The sequence below is a fragment of the Puma concolor genome, chromosome F2, assembly GCF_028749965.1.
Source record: "Puma concolor isolate L17-30 chromosome F2, mPumCon1.1.hap2, whole genome shotgun sequence".
Lineage (NCBI taxonomy): Eukaryota > Metazoa > Chordata > Mammalia > Carnivora > Felidae > Puma > Puma concolor.
The window spans coordinates 2,598,047-2,615,554 of NC_141684.1; the positions used below are offsets into that span (position 1 = coordinate 2,598,047).

General features: G+C 62.4%; 2 protein-coding genes and 1 long non-coding RNA gene across 8 annotated transcripts in view; 1 reads left to right on the forward strand and 2 right to left on the reverse strand.

Annotated features, from left to right (window-relative positions):
* Positions 1–3,003: 3,003 nt before the first annotated feature.
* CF2H8orf90 (chromosome F2 C8orf90 homolog) lies at positions 3,004–6,755 on the reverse strand. The gene is made up of 2 exons (XM_086695799.1): positions 6,670–6,755; positions 3,004–3,523 (listed from the first exon to the last, which is right to left on the reverse strand). Exons 1-2 carry the CDS (start codon positions 6,734–6,736, stop codon positions 3,045–3,047), a joined length of 546 nt encoding a protein of 181 aa, XP_086551925.1. The 5' UTR covers positions 6,737–6,755; the 3' UTR covers positions 3,004–3,044.
* Positions 6,756–13,820: 7,065 nt separating this feature from the next.
* LOC147571793 (uncharacterized) lies at positions 13,821–15,327 on the reverse strand. The gene is made up of 2 exons (XR_015246885.1): positions 15,125–15,327; positions 13,821–14,259 (listed from the first exon to the last, which is right to left on the reverse strand). It is a non-coding gene; the product is annotated as an uncharacterized LOC147571793 (long non-coding RNA).
* Positions 15,328–15,404: 77 nt separating this feature from the next.
* LOC112859706 (maestro heat-like repeat family member 5) overlaps positions 15,405–17,508 on the forward strand; it is a 64,174-nt gene continuing 62,070 nt past the window's right edge. For all 6 annotated transcript variants that reach the window (XM_086695655.1, XM_086695656.1, XM_086695657.1 and 3 more), the window contains exon 1: positions 15,405–15,559. In XM_086695655.1, the coding sequence (XP_086551781.1) occupies positions 15,426–15,559 (134 nt within the window). In that variant the 5' untranslated portion in view covers positions 15,405–15,425. The remainder of the gene's footprint in view (positions 15,560–17,508) is intronic.

Here is a 17,508-nt window from a genome sequence, read left to right on the forward strand (position 1 = left end):
TAAAGCCACACAGGAGAGGCACACTGACCCAGAGGATCGTGCCTAAGGACAGTTAGAGCAATCGGGCCACAAATGTGCTCTGAGCATCCCAGCAGCCAGAGCAAAAAGGGCAAGTTGAGGGCTCCATGGCTTTCCCTGTGCAATGAAAAGAGGCAGGAGAAGCTGAGTCCCCAGAGCAGCTCTCATCTAAGGGACAATGGGCAGGGCGTTGTCCTGACGTCCTCCCAACCCCCAATCCCTGAGCTCCTTGATGCAGGCAGTGTCTTCCCTCCCTGAACACTCAGCCCCAGAACTGGACCCAGCACTGAGCAGGTGCTCAAAAAACAAATTAGATTCTCAACCCTGCTTTACACTAACGGGCAAACGTTCATTTTTCTGGCCGTGCTTCTCCATGGGAGCAGCATTTCTAACCGGAAGAGAAAAGGTGTGATTTGGCAGAAAATGTCAGCCCTGGTGCTCACACCTCCTGACTGAGTGGACACGGTGGTCGTTCCCCATCTTCCCTGACATCCTCCCCCTACCTAGGCCACCACAGTGTTCGGGCCTTAATTCTTACAATCCAGCCAGGGTAACCCCACGTGCTGGCCACGGGGATTGGTTCAGGTAATGCAGGTCTGAGCCACTTAACGCATGGATCAAACCTTGAGACCTTGATCCAACCTTACCTGAAGCTCAGTTTATTTCTGGGCCCTCCAGATACATAAGCCAGTTTTGAACCTTTTGTAGTTTTTAAGCCTGTTGGAGCCAGGCCATGGTTTTAACACAGAGCTCTAATAACACATGGGCTTGTGTCCTTGGGCAAGCCCTGTCCCCTCTCTAGACCTCAGTGTCCTCATCTGTCTGCTGACCTCAAGGAAGCGCAGAGAGGATGAGGTGACACTGTGCCTGTAAAAGGGACCCGAGAACCCTGTGGCCATGTAGAGACGATGGCTCTTCGTCCGTCCCTGTGGCTCCCTTCCAGCGCACGCGGCTCTGGTCTCGCAGCCCCTTCCTGCAGCCCTTAGACCCTTGAAGCTCTTTTTTCTTGCCCAGCCTTCGCCCACACTGTTCCCTCTTCCTGGATGGCCCTTCCCCAGACTGCGCAGGCCTGGCTCCTCCCCCAGAGTCCACGTGCCTGGCTCCTCCCCCAGAGTGCGCATGAGCATGCCTGGCTCCTCCCCATTCTTCCAATCTCCGATCTCCCTTAAATGCCACCTCCTCCAGGAGGCCCTTCCTGACCACCCTGTTTTAAATACCATGTGTCCTATTCATTTTCATCCTAGTACTTCTTGAACGTTTTACTTTTTTTTCTTTTCCAACATGTTTGTTTCTTCACTAGGGGACTCATTTGGAGGTCTTTGTCCCCTAGGGCAATGCCCCTCACACCAGTGGTGGTAAAGGACCAGCGTTTTTATTCCCAATCTGTCCTTGACTAGTACTTTCATAAACTATATGGAAAGTACACTTCTAGGAGATTTTCTACTTGAAACACTAGATAGAAACCTCGCTTTCTTGTTACTACACTCTACCGTCATAAAATCTCTCTGTCGACTTGTTTCAAGAGTTTTTAAATGGTAACTCCATCTCTGCGGTTTAGGGAGAGGGGCAAGCTCACACCCCCCCCCCCAGGGCAGGCTGAACCCCCAGAGTTACCGCCCCAGGAGGCAGTGACACATCCCTGGTTTTCTTGCCCCTGGGGCGGGACAGTGCTGATGCCCCAGCGGGATCCCCAGTCGCCCAGAGTGTTAACTTGCTGGGTATCACGCCTCTTAACCGCTTCTTTCCCTTCTCTGTCACCTCCTCGCTCCCCTCCCTGTGTGTCACCTCTCAAGTAAGCTGCATGCGACCCCATGATTCGGGACAGCTTCTGGGTGAACCTAAACAATCAATACATAACATAGGAGATCCAATACCTAATGTCATAATTGCTGTCGCCCTATTGTGAGCCAAATGCATAAATATTACAAAGTAAGTGTTGTGCATCTCAATGAAATGGAAAAGACAAAATCCACAGGCGGAAGGAGGCTGGGGGGGCGGGGGGCGGCAGGGATCTAACAGAACCACCAGTGGAGGAGAGTGAAGCTGGACGCCCCTCTTCCAGAGCCCAGAGACCTCCTTCTCCTCCAGAGGTGAGCATTTCCTGGGAAGCTAAAAATAACTCCCAGATCAGAAGAAAGGAGAAAAGAACTCTGATTCCATTGCACTGGAGTAAGAACGCACCCTCCCAGCACACCTGGACTATGCCAACCCCCACAGGAAGAGACCCAGGCCGACCGTCCGTCTGGGCCCCCGTGCAGTGGCTGTGCCCAGCTAACAGCCGGCCCGCAGTAGACAGGCCTCTGCCAGGGCTTGTCACCCACACAGGGACATGCCCCTGGGATGGAGGCCTGCTCACCAGTGGTTGCTCTGGCTCCCAAGAGGCACTGGGGGACATAGTAAGAGGCACCCCCTCTGCCCAGAGCCAATAGGAGAGGACAACAGGGGTGCAGCAGTGGGGACTGTGCCCCCAACCTTCCTGTTTTGGCATCCCTCGGGCCTCTCCCCCACCCGCTCTGTACTCTCTCCACTGCTGGTGGGGTGGGGGCTTTGTCTCTGCCCTGCTAACCTGCTGCCCTTCCCCTCTCCCAGCTCCCCAGTAGCCGCTCTATCTTGGAAAACAGAAACACGGCTGAACTGGACGTCGGATATATGGGGAACAAGATCCCAGATGCTACTTGGGACAGCCAGGACCTCGGTGTCCTGATCTGTGGGATGGGCACGCGACTCCCCACCACGGGGCCGGGGCTAGGATCCCAGAGTGTAGGCGCTGTGAGTGGAGGGCCGGCCGCCAGCATCGCCATCCCAGGTCCCGTTCCTTAGCCTGCCCCGATGTCATCTCGATCTCACTCCTTCACTCACTCCCCTGGAGACGCGTGTGGCTCCCCAGCAGCATGGCTGACCAAGCCTGGCCTGGGGGCAGGGCCCAGCCCCTCGTCCTGCTCCCGGGGTCCAGCTGCGACCGTGTGTCCAGCAAAGAGCGTGGGCTGGCGAAGCAGAGAAACTCTTTATTGGCCTGGGGGCGCGGCCTAGCCCAGCCTGGGGGCGCCGCCAGGGGTGCCAGGGGTGCCGGGCTCGGGCCCCGCGGGCCCCGGGAAGGCGGCGCCAGGCCCAGGCGGGAGCAGCATCAGGCCCCGCCCGGGCGCACCCGCGCTGGCGTAGCTCAGGGCCAGGCGCTCCAGGCGCCGCTTGCGCACCGCAGCCTGGGCCGTGGCGTGCAGGGGCCGCAGCAGCGCGGGGGGCGGCGCGCCCGGGCCTCGCAGCAGGAAGTCGAAGCCCGCGCGGTCGTGCGGGTCGTAGAAGAGCGGCCCGCGGGCCGGGTCGGGCCCCGGAGGCCAGGCGAACGGGAAGGGCAGCGTGAAGTCCTCGGTGAGCACACGGATGGCGAAGTCGTCCTCCTTGCCCAGCGCGCGGTAGGCGCGCCCGATGCCGCGGAAGTGCGCCTCCCAGAGCTGAGCGTCCCCGCCGTAGATGTCCGGGAAGGGCGGCTCCGGGGCCGCAGCGGGACCTACGGGCCGCGGCCGCGGGAGTGACAGAGGGCAAGTGGCCACGTGTGCGGGCGAGGAGAGAGCGAGGGACCCCGAGAACCTGCCTGGGGGCGAGGAGGGCCTGGAGGGCAGAGGTGGGGTCCCGGGACTGACACGGGAGGCGTGAGACAAATCCCTGAGGGGACAGTGCCCAGACAGCTAGGAGGGCAGAAAGGCACCGAAGGGTGCAGATAAGAGAAGGCCACTCAATACTGCTTGGGCGGAACCTTCCAGGCAGGGAGGAGGCTGGGGAGTTTGGCAGGGCCTCCTGAACGGGCTCCGGAGGCTGGGCTGGGCTCACAGACTGCAGCGGATGGGGCAGGGGGTGATGTGGTCACTCCCAGTGCAGAGTGGACTGTGGGAGCCCAGCCTGGAGGTCAGATCTGGGCCCGGTGAGGACAAAGTAAGGACACTGCCAGCAGAAGCAGTTAGCTGGGAGGAAACAGAGGGGCAAATGCCAGACCTTGCAGATGGAGGTGGGGAGGAGCTGGGGGCGACAGCCGGTTCCCAGCCTGACACCGTGACCCTGGACCCAGGGGGACGAGCAGCCCCAGGGGATGGAGGGATCAGGTTGGAAGGTGAAATGGTTCTCTGTCTGTCGGAAAGCCTCTGCTGGGAGCACAACTTTCCTGGGCTTCAGCTTCCCCTTCTAAAAATTGGGAACAATCAAACCCGTTGTGCCACCCTCACAAATGAGATGGCATTGATGAACCTAGGGTGACACCTATGGTGTCACTGGGCAGTGACTTCCAAGCTCAGCCCCAGAGATGCCCCAGAGCCACCAGCACCGGGTGATAGTGGGAGTGGGCCTGGGCTGTGGGCGAGGCCAGAGGGGACCCAAGTGGTCAGCACCGCGGACAGCTCCCGGGCCGCCTGGTGGGGTAAGGTAAGTGAAAGGTACTGAAAGGTAAGTGTCTCAGCCCCCCAGCCGGCCTCCCGGGCAGACTTCTTGGGAGAGCCGCTGGGGTTCAGTGCCAGTGGCTGTGGGGTGTTGCTGTGAGTCGGGGTGAGAAACAGCTGCAGGGGAGGGGGGAGTTGGGACGCAGCCCCTTGGAGAGGAGCGGGGAGGGCCCTGGCACACACAGACGGATGCCACTCTCTGACTGGCACTTGGCCCGGTGAGCCTGGTTGTTGCGTGCGAACAGGTGAGGTGGTAAGGGCAGCAGCAAGGGGACCATGTGGCGGCCAGGGCAGCCATGCAGGTGAGGGGCTGTGCCCGCCCAGGGCAGTGGTGGGAAGTGCTCAGGCCGCGAATGTGGCTTGAGGAAGGAAGGGCGGGCTTTGCTGATGGAGACAGTGGGGGGGGGGGGGTGGGAGGCGAGAAAGGGAGAACACGCCGGGCCCAAGCAACCAGAGGAAAGGAGGTGAGGTGGGGTGACTAAGAGGAGCAGTTTGGGGCAAGGGGCCCCGTCTGGGGCAGCTGGTTGCCTTTGGACGGGCCAGGAAGAAGAGGAGGGGAGGACAGTTGGCTTTGAGTCTGGAGTCGGGGCAGGGGCTCCAGGCTGGAGCTAGACCCCCGGGACATGGAGCTGGGGCAGGGCGCGGGAAGGGATAAGGGCCTGGGGCCCCCTCCTGTCAGCAGGGCCAGGGAGAGGAGGAAGGGCAGGCAGTGGTGCAGGAGGAAATGCGTGGGGCTCCAGAGGGCAAGGAGGAGGGGAGCTCCTGAGCCCAGAGCTGCCGACGACAGGTCCCATCAGATGAGGCCTCAGAGCTGCCCCCGGAGTCTGGCAGCGTGGAGGTCACGGTTGACCTTGAGCAGAGCTGCTTAATGAAGGGCGGGTTCCAGTGGGCTCGTGAGGAAAGACTAGGAAGCAGCGAGCATGAGGAGTCTTGCTGTAAACAGGGATCAGAGAAATAGGGCGATAGCCGAAAGGGACGTGGGGCCAAGAGATAGGACACGACAGCAAGCTTTTGCGTTGCTGGAAAGATCTAGCAAGGAGAGAAGATGCCGCGCTACTGGAGAGGAAGGGTGGGGGTGGCCGTGAGTAGGCAGGAACGTTGGCCTTGCCGGGAGCAGGGATGGGGCGTCACAGGAGCCGACAGGGCAGACAGAGCCGTGGACACAGGTGCAGGTGGGCGGGTGCCCGTGGTGCTGGGGACCCGTAGGAGTCCTCTTCCCATGGCTTTGGGTTCTTGAAAGAGGGAGCAGGGCCAGCAGCTGAGTGTGAGGAGGAAGGGGGGAGGTGGGGGCCTGGAGCGAGGGAGACATGGACAGAGGGAGGAGTGCAATGTGAAGACCAAGGCCCCTTAGGCTCGCAGTCAGGAATTTGAAGAGCATTAGTGGTTGAGTTTATCCCCAGCTCGGCTCAGCTGTATGGGTGCAGGCGGGGCGGGGGCGGGGAGTTGGGGGTTTGCCAGGCTGGTACAATAAAACAACAGAGGGCCCAGGGAAGGGGGTGTGTGTGCGGGTGTGACAATCACGGCAGAGCTGGATGAGCAGAGGAAGGGAGGGAGGGAGGCAGGGCAGGTGGGAGGAGGAAGAATGTTCTGGAAACAGTGGACAGCGGCTCGCCCCTCAGCTCCCGAGATTCCCGGGAAGGGGGTCAGGGCCAGGCTGCAGTTTGGATGCTGGCAAGGCCAAGGGCATGACCAGGGCAAAGGTGGGTGTGGGGGAAAGGGGACAAGTGCTCGAGGGGAGTCTGGGGAACCGAGAGGCCAGGGTGAGGGAAGGAATCACCAAAGCGATGGCCACAGAGATGGAGAGAGGGTCAGGGCCGGAGTCCAGAATTCAAGGGGGCAGATGACTGCCCTCTCTAGTAGGGGTAGGAGGTGTGTACCCCTGAGGAGTGGGGGTCCAGCACTGGGGTTTTAAGAAGGTGGGGGGGGCAGAGAATGATCTGGAAGGGGCCCTGAAGAGTGAGGAGAACCCTGGCCCACCTCCAGGTTCAGGGGTCCAAGGGTGGCAGGACCCCTGGGATGGCTGCAGGGCAGTGGTCCTAGAGGAAGAAGGGGCTGTTAAGGGTGAGGTCAGTGCCCCCACTCTGGCCCTGTCCTTCTGTGTGACCTTGGCAGAGCCCCCACCCAGGAAGAGGGGGGTGGGATGGCTGCTTCCTCTCCCACGTTCTCAGAGCCCCAAATGCCAGGGACACCCCTTCTCTTCCGACCTTCCCCCCGCCATGTGACTCACCTGGAGGAGCTACAGGAGGAGGGGCCAGACCAGCAGGGCTGGGGTCCCCGGAATGAGGGGAAGCCATGCCCGCAACCTGGGGGTCAGGCTCGTTTACCTGGCTGCCCAGGACACCAGGGGAGGGGCCTTCTGAGGGGGAGAGAACCTTGCATTTAAAGGGGCCACACCTGGAAGTGGGCTGGGGCTAGGAGGGAGAAGGGTCAAGGAGGGTTGGCGGCCCCCTCCCCCTACACCCCTGCGGCTCACCCCTTCCTGCTCAGGAACAATCCGACCCCGCCCTGGCACTCAGACACCTCTCAGCCCCTCCCAACCAACCCACCCGGCTCAGGGCCCCCACGCCCCTTCTACCCCTGTTGCACAGCGCAGCCTGCCGTCCACGGCCCCCACCCTGCATGCTCACGGGGCCACAGAGGCCGTAATCCAGCCGGGACGAGCCTGGCCAGTCCGCAGGCAGCCCGCGAGTATTCCCAGGGTCCAAGGGCTTGTGGATCAGTGGCAGCTCCAGCATCCCCCCTGAAATGGGTCCAACCAGGCCCCTGGCCTCAAGGGACCTGATGAGTTCAAGTTCCCTCAAAATGGACCCAGGCACCGGTAGGGGAGTGGGGACATGAGCCATCATAGGGCAGGTAGCCCGTGGCACGTGCATGGTGTATGCCGAGGGCCTCGGGCCCGCCTCACAGCCCCCTCCCCCCCCGCTCTTGGAAGGTTCACCCTGGGGATGCGTCACCCCCAGCGCTGAGGCCCTTCTCAGGGAGACCGGAAAGCGCCAGACCCCCAGCCTCAGACTGTTACGTGAGCAGGAAATGAACTCCGTCAGCACCGAATGTTGCACGTGCCGAGGCCCGTGTGTCATAATGCTCAGCCCACTGTTGGGAGAGCACAGCGACAGGGGGAGGAAAGGGGGCCTTCTGGAAACCTGGCCCCTTGGCCACTCTCAGGTTCACTCCTGCATCTCCATACCTCCGCACCACCCTCCTCTACAATGCAAACCCATCCTTCAGGCCCTCGCTCACGCTGCCTCCTCCGGGAAGTCCTCTCTGCCTGTTCCATACGCCTCAGAGCCCCCCAAGGCCCGGCTGGCCCTCCCTCTGGAAGTCACCAGGGACTCTCCCTTCCTTGCTTAGAGACCTTGGGTCCAGCGCCACCCTCCGGCCCAGGAAGGTGCATGAGTGAGAGGTTGGGGAGGCCACGGTTGTCTCGGCGAGCGCCTGTTCCGTCTCGTCGCCTCCTGGGAGCCCCCCCCCCCCGCCAGCGGGCCTGGACACCTCCTCTGGCCCAGAGCCCTGGCGAGGTCAGCCCAGCCCCAGCGGGAGGGCCTTGAGCGCCCCTCCCCCAAATGAACTGTACCTCACTCGTTGCCACCACTCTCAGAAAAACAGCTGAGGAGGGGGCAGGGCGGGGACAGGGTTCAGGAGCGGAAGCCGGCCTCGCTCACCGCAGGCTGGGCCAACTACACTACCTCCCTGGGCCTCAGTTTCCCCATCTGTAAGACGGCTGAAACCGCCTGCCTGCACGTCAGTGAAGAGTTAGGGTGCGGCACAGGAGGGGGTGTAATGTGGCAAAGCGGGAACGCGACGGGTCACAAAGAACTGCCCCCTCCCTGAGGACCGGCTTCCTGACCGCCTCGTGACAGGATCGTGGGGTTGAAGCACCTCCAGTCTGTCAGCCGACGGGACTGAGGCTGGAACCCTCTCCAGATCTTTCCTGCAAGCCCTCGTGTGCGTGTGCCACTCACTAACGTAAAATGACAGAAGTGCCCGTACTCCAGCCGGCAGGAGTTGGAATCACGCTGTTCCGCCCCGGGGACCCTCCAGTGTGGGCCCAGAGCACAGCCGTCCCCCCCGACGGTGGCTCAGTGCCAGGACGCCCCATCGCGTGTTTCCGGGGTCTAGGCCCTGAGTGCCCCTGCGGGGTCCTGAGGAGCAGCGACCGGGTGCCCGGTCGGCCCCCACACGGCACAGTACCCTCCTGGGGGGCACACCCTGCCTCCCGCCCGCCAGCGCCTCCTGAGCCCCCCGCCAGGCCAGGCCCCGCCGGACAGGGCGGCTGAGGGCCTGGCGCTCACGGCACCCGTGGGGTAGGAGCACAGCCGGTCGTAGGCCTCCGAGTCCGCGCTGGGCGAGTGGGTGCCCGGACGTCGCTCGACAGGTCACGTTTCCCATCATCCTGTGCTCCAGCCACTGGGGCCGCTGAACGCCGGCTCTCGGGGCAGACGGTGGCTCTGGCTGGCGGCTCAGCCATCCGTCTCACGGGGTTAGTACAGGAGAAACAAATACCGTTGCTGCTGACGTTCTCGTTGTGTGGACCTTCACGGGGCGCCTCTGTGGGCCAGGACCCCACGGTGTACTAGTCAGGGTGACATGTGAGCCGTGGTAACAAAGAGCCCCCGACACAGCAGTTTCGATGAGACGGAGCGTCGTGTCCCAGGCCTGCAGACAGCTCAGCTCCACAGGGCGCCCCCCCACCCCCGCGGCTCCCCCCGGCCGTGGCTGCGCCCCCTCGGTGGTGTCCCTGGGAGGGACATCACACCCCATCGTGTCCCAGCCGGGGGAGAGGGTGAGGGGCGGTCCAGGGCTCCGGCCTCCTTGTGAGAACAGGAGGGGAAACTGCCCTCGCTTCTCTCATTCCAGGCTGAGACTTAGTCACGCGGCCCCTCTTGGCCACAGGAGAGGCTGGGAAATGTCGTCCTCACCTGAGCCATCAGGTGCCAGCATCTGGAGTGACAGCGTCCAGTTTGCCACAATAATTAAGACAAGACCGGGTGTGTCTTAGCTGGGGCTTCCCAGAAGCACCCTGTATTCCTTCCGAGGCCCATTCTAACCAGTTGCCCCCAGACAGTGTCACTGGGACGGAATCAACGTGTCCTCAGAGCCGCACTCCCTCCAAAGGCTCCAGGAGAGAATCTGTTCCTCGCCTCTCCCAGCTTTGCGGGGGGGGGGGGGGGGGGCCTCTGGCATTCCCTGTTTGTGGCCACGTCACCCCAATCTCTGCTCTGTGGCCCCGCGGCTTCCTCTTCTTTCTGTGTATCTCAACTCCCTCTGCCTCTCTCTTAGAAGGATTCGTGTGATTGCACTTAGGGACCACCCAGAAAATCTGGGATAATCTCCCCATCTGAAGATCTCTAACTGGATCACAGCCACAGAGTCCTGTTCTGCTGTATAAGATAACAATTTCCGGTTCCAGGGATTTGAGCGTTGACATCTTTGGGGAAGGGGTGGGGGGCGTTATTCAGCCTGCCACTGGACGTTAAGGCAAATGATTTGAGGACGCGAGGTCACTTGAGACGCAATCCCAGGGCACACTGGAGGGGATGGGAGGAGGCTGATCGGGCGTGTTATCAGGCAAGTGGTTCTCTCGGGGAGCCACCAAGGCTCGATCCCACCGGCTGATGACCTGGCACCTGCAGCCAGCGGCCACGGAGCCCCTCAAAGAAGATAGGCTGGGACTGACACACAGAAATAGTGAGTGCCCAGGTGCTGTGGGAGGGGAACAGTCATCTGCAGTCCCCGCCTTCAGGAAGCTTGCAGTCTAGTTGGAGAGATAGATAAAAGACACGGTAAGTCAATAAATAAAGAGAATTATCAATTATGATAAGGCTAGAGAAGGAAATTGTCAGGGAGCTGGGGCGGGGGCAGGAGGTGTGGGGACACCCTGTGTACTATTCTGTGGACAGAGAGAGTCTCTTGGGGGAAATAACATTGAAGCTGAGGGTAAGGGCAGTATAGCACGTGAAGGGAGAGGAAAGAGAGTCTGAGAAACCCTTTGCCTAGGCAAAGGCCCTGTGGCAGGAAAGACACAATGTTTGAGGAACAAGAAATAGTCCAGGAGGCCATGGGGCTGGTGAGCCGTGAGCTCACCAGAGAAGGGAGAGAACCAAGGAGACTGGCAAGACCAATAGGGACTCTCAGTCCCTTCTCCAGCTGAGAGTCACGGCCCACATGTTCCTTGCCCCACCACCTGGACCACCTCCCTTCTCAGCAGACCCCCCCCCAACTGCTGTCTCCCCATCACTAGAGATGGAGATGCCCACCTCCTTGAGGAGGGGCCGGCCAGGGGGCCAGGCAGAGAGAGCAGCACGTCGGGAGAGGCCCGGGGTGGGGAGAGCCGAGGGGGAGGGGCGAGCAGGCCTTGCTGACCTGCCCGGTGTGGCTCGAACCCCCACATAATCCCCTCCTGTCTCCGCCACTGCCTCTGAGTTATTTTTAAAATCTCATTTTCAGAAAGTGGAGGAGAAAACCCTTCTCTGTTTTTTTCTGTGGAAGATTCAGAGAGGAGTCTGGAAAGAGGAACGGACCCTGGAGGACGGTGGGGGGGGGGGGAGGGTGTCCTGGGTCGTGCACCCACAGGGACCCAGGGTGTCTGCGGACCCTGGGCCGGCTCCGTCACATGCGCCAGAGACAGGGAGCAGGACCCCTCCTGGGGCAGCCTCCACCAAGCACATTTGGCGCTTTCACCCATATAATGGGCACCTATCCCGGGCTGGAGCTCGGCAGGGACACAGGGTCCCTGGGGACCCTCCTGGGGCAGAGGGTCCAGCGAGAGACCATGGCTAGGAACCCACAGGGGGATCCCCAGGACTAGGAGGCTGGGGAGAGACACGAGCCTGTCCAGGGCCATCAGCAAAAGGCGTTGGGAGCAGTGACAGGTGATGGGGGACAGGAAGGGTCCCAGCAGGCGGAGGGCTGCATGTGTGGGCAGAGCAGAGTGGGCCTGGTGTGGTGGCAGCACCGACTGACCCCAGGGACCAGGGTCCACAGGGGCCTGTGGGCGGGTCCTCTCACTGGCACCCACAGGAGGCTCAGCGAGGGGGTAACTCCCTGATCCAAGAAATGCTGGGGCCAGAATTGGACGCACAGGGTCCAAGGCCCAGAGGAAGGGAAGCCTGGAGTCCCAGCCTGCACTTGAGGCCATTGGAGGCCGGGCTCGCTGGGCTCCGTGGGTTTAGACATCATGGGAGGAGTTCCGAGGCTCAGATGGGGCCATTATGCTCCTGGGGGAGGGTCCTCTGGAGAGAAACTTGTCTGCCTGGCACCTTCTGTCAACACCCCCGCCTCGCAGAGGGGCCCAGCATGAGCTGGCACTCCAAGAGTTGATGTTGAAGCAACCTGAGCAGGGAGGATGAATGCTATGGGAGCCCAGGGAAAGCAGGGGTGGCCTCACAGAGGAGGTGACCTGGGCTGGGGTCTCTGAGGGCAAATAGGACAGCGCAAGGAGCTTCTTTAGGAAAGCAGGTGTGTGGTGGGGAGGGATTGGGTGTTAAGGAAAAACAAATATTCATGACACTTGTTGAAGACCCTGATTTGTTCTAGGGAGCACTATCACAGCAGGTGCAGGGACCCGGGCGCTGGGGTTGCGCGTGGGAGGGGAAGACTGTCTCCATCAGAATGAAGCAGGGGCCGTGGGACGTCCAGGCACCAGCGGCTATGGGTCGGCGGATGGACAGGAGGAGACGTCCGGGGCGGAGGCGTTCAGGCCGAACCCACCTGCCAGGATCCTTGCTGAAGCCAGGCCAGGTGGTCAGACCTCCACTGGAGAGGTGGGGGTGGGGGGCAGGATGAGGAAACCGGTCAGATGTGGAGGGCGGCCAGATGTCGGCAGCGGAGGATGGGGGCTCCCTGCTGAAACTGGAGGGCGCAGGAGGGCGCAGATGGGCCCAGGAGAAGGTTCTGGAGCCTGATCAAGCAGAGAATCTTGTCAAGGGCATTCCAGGGGCCAGGGGAGGGCACTGCACAAAGCCTCAGAGGCGGACCTGGCTGCAGCTGGGAGCAGGCAGGAGGTGGGAGGAGGGGCCTGGGTAGCAGAGCAGGGGCTGGGCTGCTGGCCCCGGGTGGGCCCCAGCAGAAGTGGAGCCGGAGGGAGCCTGTGCAGGGGCGTGGGGGTGGGAGAGAGCTGGCGCTCTCCCACAGCTGCCGGGCCCCCGGTGGGTAGCACCCCTAGGTTGCCCAGCCGCCTGGAATGCCACGGTCCCCTCCCCAGACGCCTTCTGGGCTGGGAGAGCTGCGGGGACGCTGCCTGAGGCCTGCCTGGGCCCGCAGCGCCACCTGCCGGCCGCGTGGGGAGGCACAGGCGGGCGCCTCTTGGGGCCTGCTCCCTACTGTCCACAGGCCTCATCCGCACCCCCAGCTGGAGCTCCGTGGGGTGGGGGTGGGGGGGGGGGCCCGTGGTTGAACTCGGCTCCACCACTGCCTGCTGGGTGACCTCCAGCCAGGTTCTCACCCTCTCTGAGCTTCATCCCAATGCAGGGGTGTGAGCACGCCCAGCTATGAAGAGCAGGCAGCAGGCTGGGAGCCCACATCCAGCCACGGCGCTGCTCCCTAATTCCTGGCAGGTTCCAGGGGACACAGGCACGTGGCACGGCCCAGCCAGCGGCACTGGACCCCTGACATCTTGCCGTATTCACGGTGAGGGGTGAGGGGAGGCGGACAAGGGTCAGATCTCAGCAGGTGACCCTCCCTGTGTCCCCTGGGCCGAGGTCCAGCCACAGAGGCTCAACTTCTGCCATCTGCCCCGATGTGACGCTTGAATTCCCCAGACATCCAGCCTCCCCCAAACCCTGCAGAGGCGGGAGTGCGCGACCTCTGAAGCAGCTCCTTCAGCTTACCTGGGCCGGACTTGCCGGAAAGTTCTCCCTCGGAAACGAGTTTGCAGAAAACCTGCCTCAGCAGGTTGGCCGGGGGCAACTTAGTCTACAGTGTCGCAGGAACCCAAAAGGCCCACTGGGGCCTTGGGAAGGTCAAGGCCAGAACCTGCAAAGCCCCCAGGGCTCGTACCCTCCTCTGTCCCTTCCCTTCTGCCAGGACCCCTGAGCGGGGGATGGGCGGCCCTAAGGGGGCCCCACTCCCAGCCCCGAGGTCTCACTCTCGGCCCCAATTCCAAGTTCCCGAGTGGAGGGGAGACTGGTCGGGCCATCTTGCCCAATCAGCCTGGCAAATATCTAAAAAGGAGCTCTCCAAAGGGCTCTGCCCGTGGCTTCGTTGGTGTCCATGGAGAAAGTATCCCCCCACCCCGTGGCTGATGGTGGCAGTGTTCACGGAGTCGCTCAGGTGCTTGGTGGCTCACAGTAGCTAGACCCGTAGCTGTAAATCACCCCTAGGACACAGTGAGATCTGGTCCAGTGACCAGGAAGTGATGAGTTTGGGGTATTTATTACCTGTTGTTCATAAAATGCATTTAATTGTGAGCTGCTGTGGCTGTATTCAACAACCAACTCTCGAAATTGCTGCGTATTTAGGAACAGTCATGCAAGCCGTTTTGGGGGTGGCTGGGGCACATCCCCGGCCAAGGCCACCAGCCACAAAGGTGCCCGGGACACAGCCCCGGGGCCTGTGGAGGACAATTCTCCCAGACGGGGCTCTTACAAACACCCAGTCTGGCAGCTTCGCACAATCGGGCTCAGCAGGGCCCCTCGGTCACGAAGGAGTTTACGGGCCTGGTTCTCAGCGGTCCGCTTCAGGGTGCTGGAGGGGAGGAACTCGAGCTCAGGGCTCCAGGTAAACCCGGATACGTGCCGACCTTTTCCATTTCAGAGCGACCCGAGGCGCAGCTTCCTGTCTGGGCCTCGGAGGGAACCCCAGCTCCCAGCTCCTGGGCCTGCAGGAAGGTTTAAGGCTCCAGGTGACATTGTCAGAAGGGTGCCGGGGACCCGGTGAGGCCCCGATAAACATAGCACGCTCCCTCCTCACCTGGCCCCTGCCAGCCAGTTTCCTCCCTCCACCTGGTGGGGACCGAAACACCCGGCCCACAGGACCCCAGTTAGACCTGGGGATGCCGCCCCCAAAGCCCAGCCTCCGTGCCGCGGGGGCACCTGTCCCGCACCAGGCACCTCTCACGGAAAAGCAGTCTGAACGTCAGAACCAGCTGGGGGAGGGTGGGCATTGTCGCCCTGTTTGAAAGCAGTCACGGCCTCAGAGCAGTCATCCAGCCGGCAGTACCAGAGCTGGAGTTTGAACCCCAGGGGCCAGTGCTGAGGCCCCCGTGGCCTCAGGGGTGAGCCCTGGCTGGCTGTCGTCTCTGAGACTCCCCAGCAGGGCCCTGGTCCCGGGGACAGACTGTTCCCAGAAGGCAGGGGCTGAGTGCACTGTGTGGCTTCAAGGACCCCTTGAGGGAGATGGTTATGGGGGTGCAGGTCGCTGGCCCAGCAGCAGGTCCTGGCCCACAAGAGCCCCTTACCCCTGCCGCGTCCTGGCTCTTAGCCCTCCACTCACCAGCCCCACCCGCAGGGCCTCCAACAGCCGGATATGGTGACAAGGGGCCATGCTGGGTGTCCCCGGCCAGCCTTCTGGACCACGCTTGCCCTGCAGCCTTGCGACTGGACTGTGGCCCAGTGCTATGGGCGGTCACGAAGAAGCCTAATCCTGCCACGTCTCCCCAGTGCAGAGCATGGGTGACTTATCTATTGCTGTGCAACTAATGACCCCAAAACTTAGGGGCTTACAACACACATTCACTATCTCACCAGTGTCTCGGGTCAGGAATCCAGGATTAGCTGGGTCTTCGGTCTCAGGGTTCCTCACAAGCCGAGGTGTCAGCCGGGGCGGGCTCCGGGGATCTTACAGGGGACAGTTCAGGACCGGAGACAGGAGGGCTGAGCCCAGGGCCACGCCAGGAGCACAGGTGCACACACATGCGCGTGCCGTGCCCAAGCGCTGGCCCTGGGAAAGTGCCTTGAGCACTAGAGCCATTGTGACCTCAGGGGTGAGGTCAGGGCTGGCTGGGGTGGGGAGGGGGTACCCAGAGATAAGGCTGCCCCGCTGGGCATGAGGACAGAGCTGGAAGCTGGGGCCTGTGGTTTCTCCGGACCGCACCCCAACACGGACAAGCAGAATTCGGAACAGTCACGCAGCCACGCCTCAGCCGATAGGACGTCGTCGGCCGTGTCCCAGAACCCCAGGTCAGCGCAGCACCAGGCTGGGACATGTAGGAGGGGACGTGTCCCCAGAAGGGACACCCTATGTCCTGCTTCCCCACAGGCGCCCCGGCCCCTCCATCTTTCGGGACAGTGCCTCCCTGCGGGGCAGCAAGGGGCACCCTGGGGGGCATCTGGCGCCGAGCCCCAGGCCTTGAGCCAAGAAAAGAGGGGTCCCTGCAGCCAGGAGCAGCCGGGGAGAGGGTAGGATTGGGACCGAGCCCCCCCGGCAGCTCCTGACTTAGTGGAGAGGAGGATGGGAGGGGGGATATTGGATCCAAGTGCTGGCTTTGCCGTCGCCCTGCGGGGTGGTGGTTGACAGCTTGTGGGGACCAGAGGTGTGGCTGGAAGCGTGTCACTGTCCCCGTCCACACGTGCCTACTGCATGAGTGAACGCAGGGACCGACGGACTGTCCGCCTGCTTCCCTGAGCCTCGGCTTCTTACCCACACAGCGGACGGTGGTACAACGGCCAGCGTCCCAGCAAAGACAAGGCGCGTCCTAGGGAAGGCTCCTCCCGGCCTCCAGGCGGGTGCTCCGGGGCGGCTCCACCTCCCGTGCCCGGGGCCCGGCGGGCTCCCTCCCCTGCCTCCCCAGACCCCGGGGTGCCCGCCTTGGGGGCCCTGGGCGCCCAGACCATCCCTGGGCGGGTTCCCGAGCAGGAGTCCTGCGTGCGATGCCCGTGGTGGGGAGCTGTTCCAGAAGGAGCAGCTTTGTGCTTGTTTGGAACTCACTTATTTTTGTGTGCGCGCAGTCGTCTCCACGTGTGTGTTGTCAGGCCTGTCTTCTCCTCTGCCGCATCTTGGATCACTTCTAAGGCGAGAAAACGCTCCCCTCTGCAGCTGTTTGCCTGACTACACTTCTGTCGCCTTCTGTATTTAAAAATATATTCCACTTTGGCCGTCACAGGGCGAGGATGCCGTTTCAGGGCAAGATACGGGCCAAGTGCTTGTGGGTGACACCGAGCCGTCCGGGTGCGGAGGGGCGCCGGGGACTCCAGCCCTTCGTGAGACGCCCCCAGAGGTGGCACCAGCCGGCCTCGGTCTGAAAGACCGCACTTTCTGGGAGTGGCAGGGAAGCGGCTGGTTTTCTGGCCGGTGGTAGGAAGAAAGGGTCGTCCAGGAAGGTTCAAGTGTGCGCTGAGCTCTGCTGGCCACGGTCCCCAGGCTGCAGGCTTCAGGCTCGGGCTGGGTCTGAACCAGTGTCGTTCTGCAGAGGCTGCGTGTGCGGGGACAGGTCACTGAACCTCTCTGTGTCTCGGCACCTCGTGGGGTTGGCATAGGCGGACGGCACGGACGTGATGGGGGTGGGGGGGCGGAGGGGCGGAGGTGAGGTGAGGTGACCAGGTGCAGCGGGGCGGGTGGCCGTCCCCCCAGAATGTCTCACTTATCCACCACTCAGTCCTTCGGCTACCCCACACCCTTGCACCAGGCACCTGTCGGACACCTGCACCCCAGCGGTCTCCCTGTCCCCAGCCGGCACGGCACCCAGCTTCCTGTCCGCCCGTCGCCTCTCCCCCAGGACACAAGCTCTCCAAGGGAAGGGGTTTCCGTGTGTCCTGTTCAGACGAACCCCCAGGCCCTGCAGCATCTCCTGGTATGCAGTAAGCACGTAATAAATCCTCCCTGAAGGAACGAGGCCGCCCCCGGGGAGGGCTCAGGAACCGTGAAGGTGGCCAGCCACTGCAGGCCGAGGGCCTCACCCCGTCTCTGTCCCCGGCACCTCGGAAAACGCTTTCATCCTGAGGATGGGCTGGCTGCATCCCGTGTCACCCACACTCCGACATGCAGAAATGCAACATCTCTGGCAGCCCCAGGAGTGTCCCCTGCGTGGCCACCTGGCTCCCAGAGGCAGATGGCGGGGCGGGGGCATGGCTATGGGGTGGAGTGACCATGAATGCCCTCTGGGAAGGCGGCTGGAGGAGGCCGGGCTGCC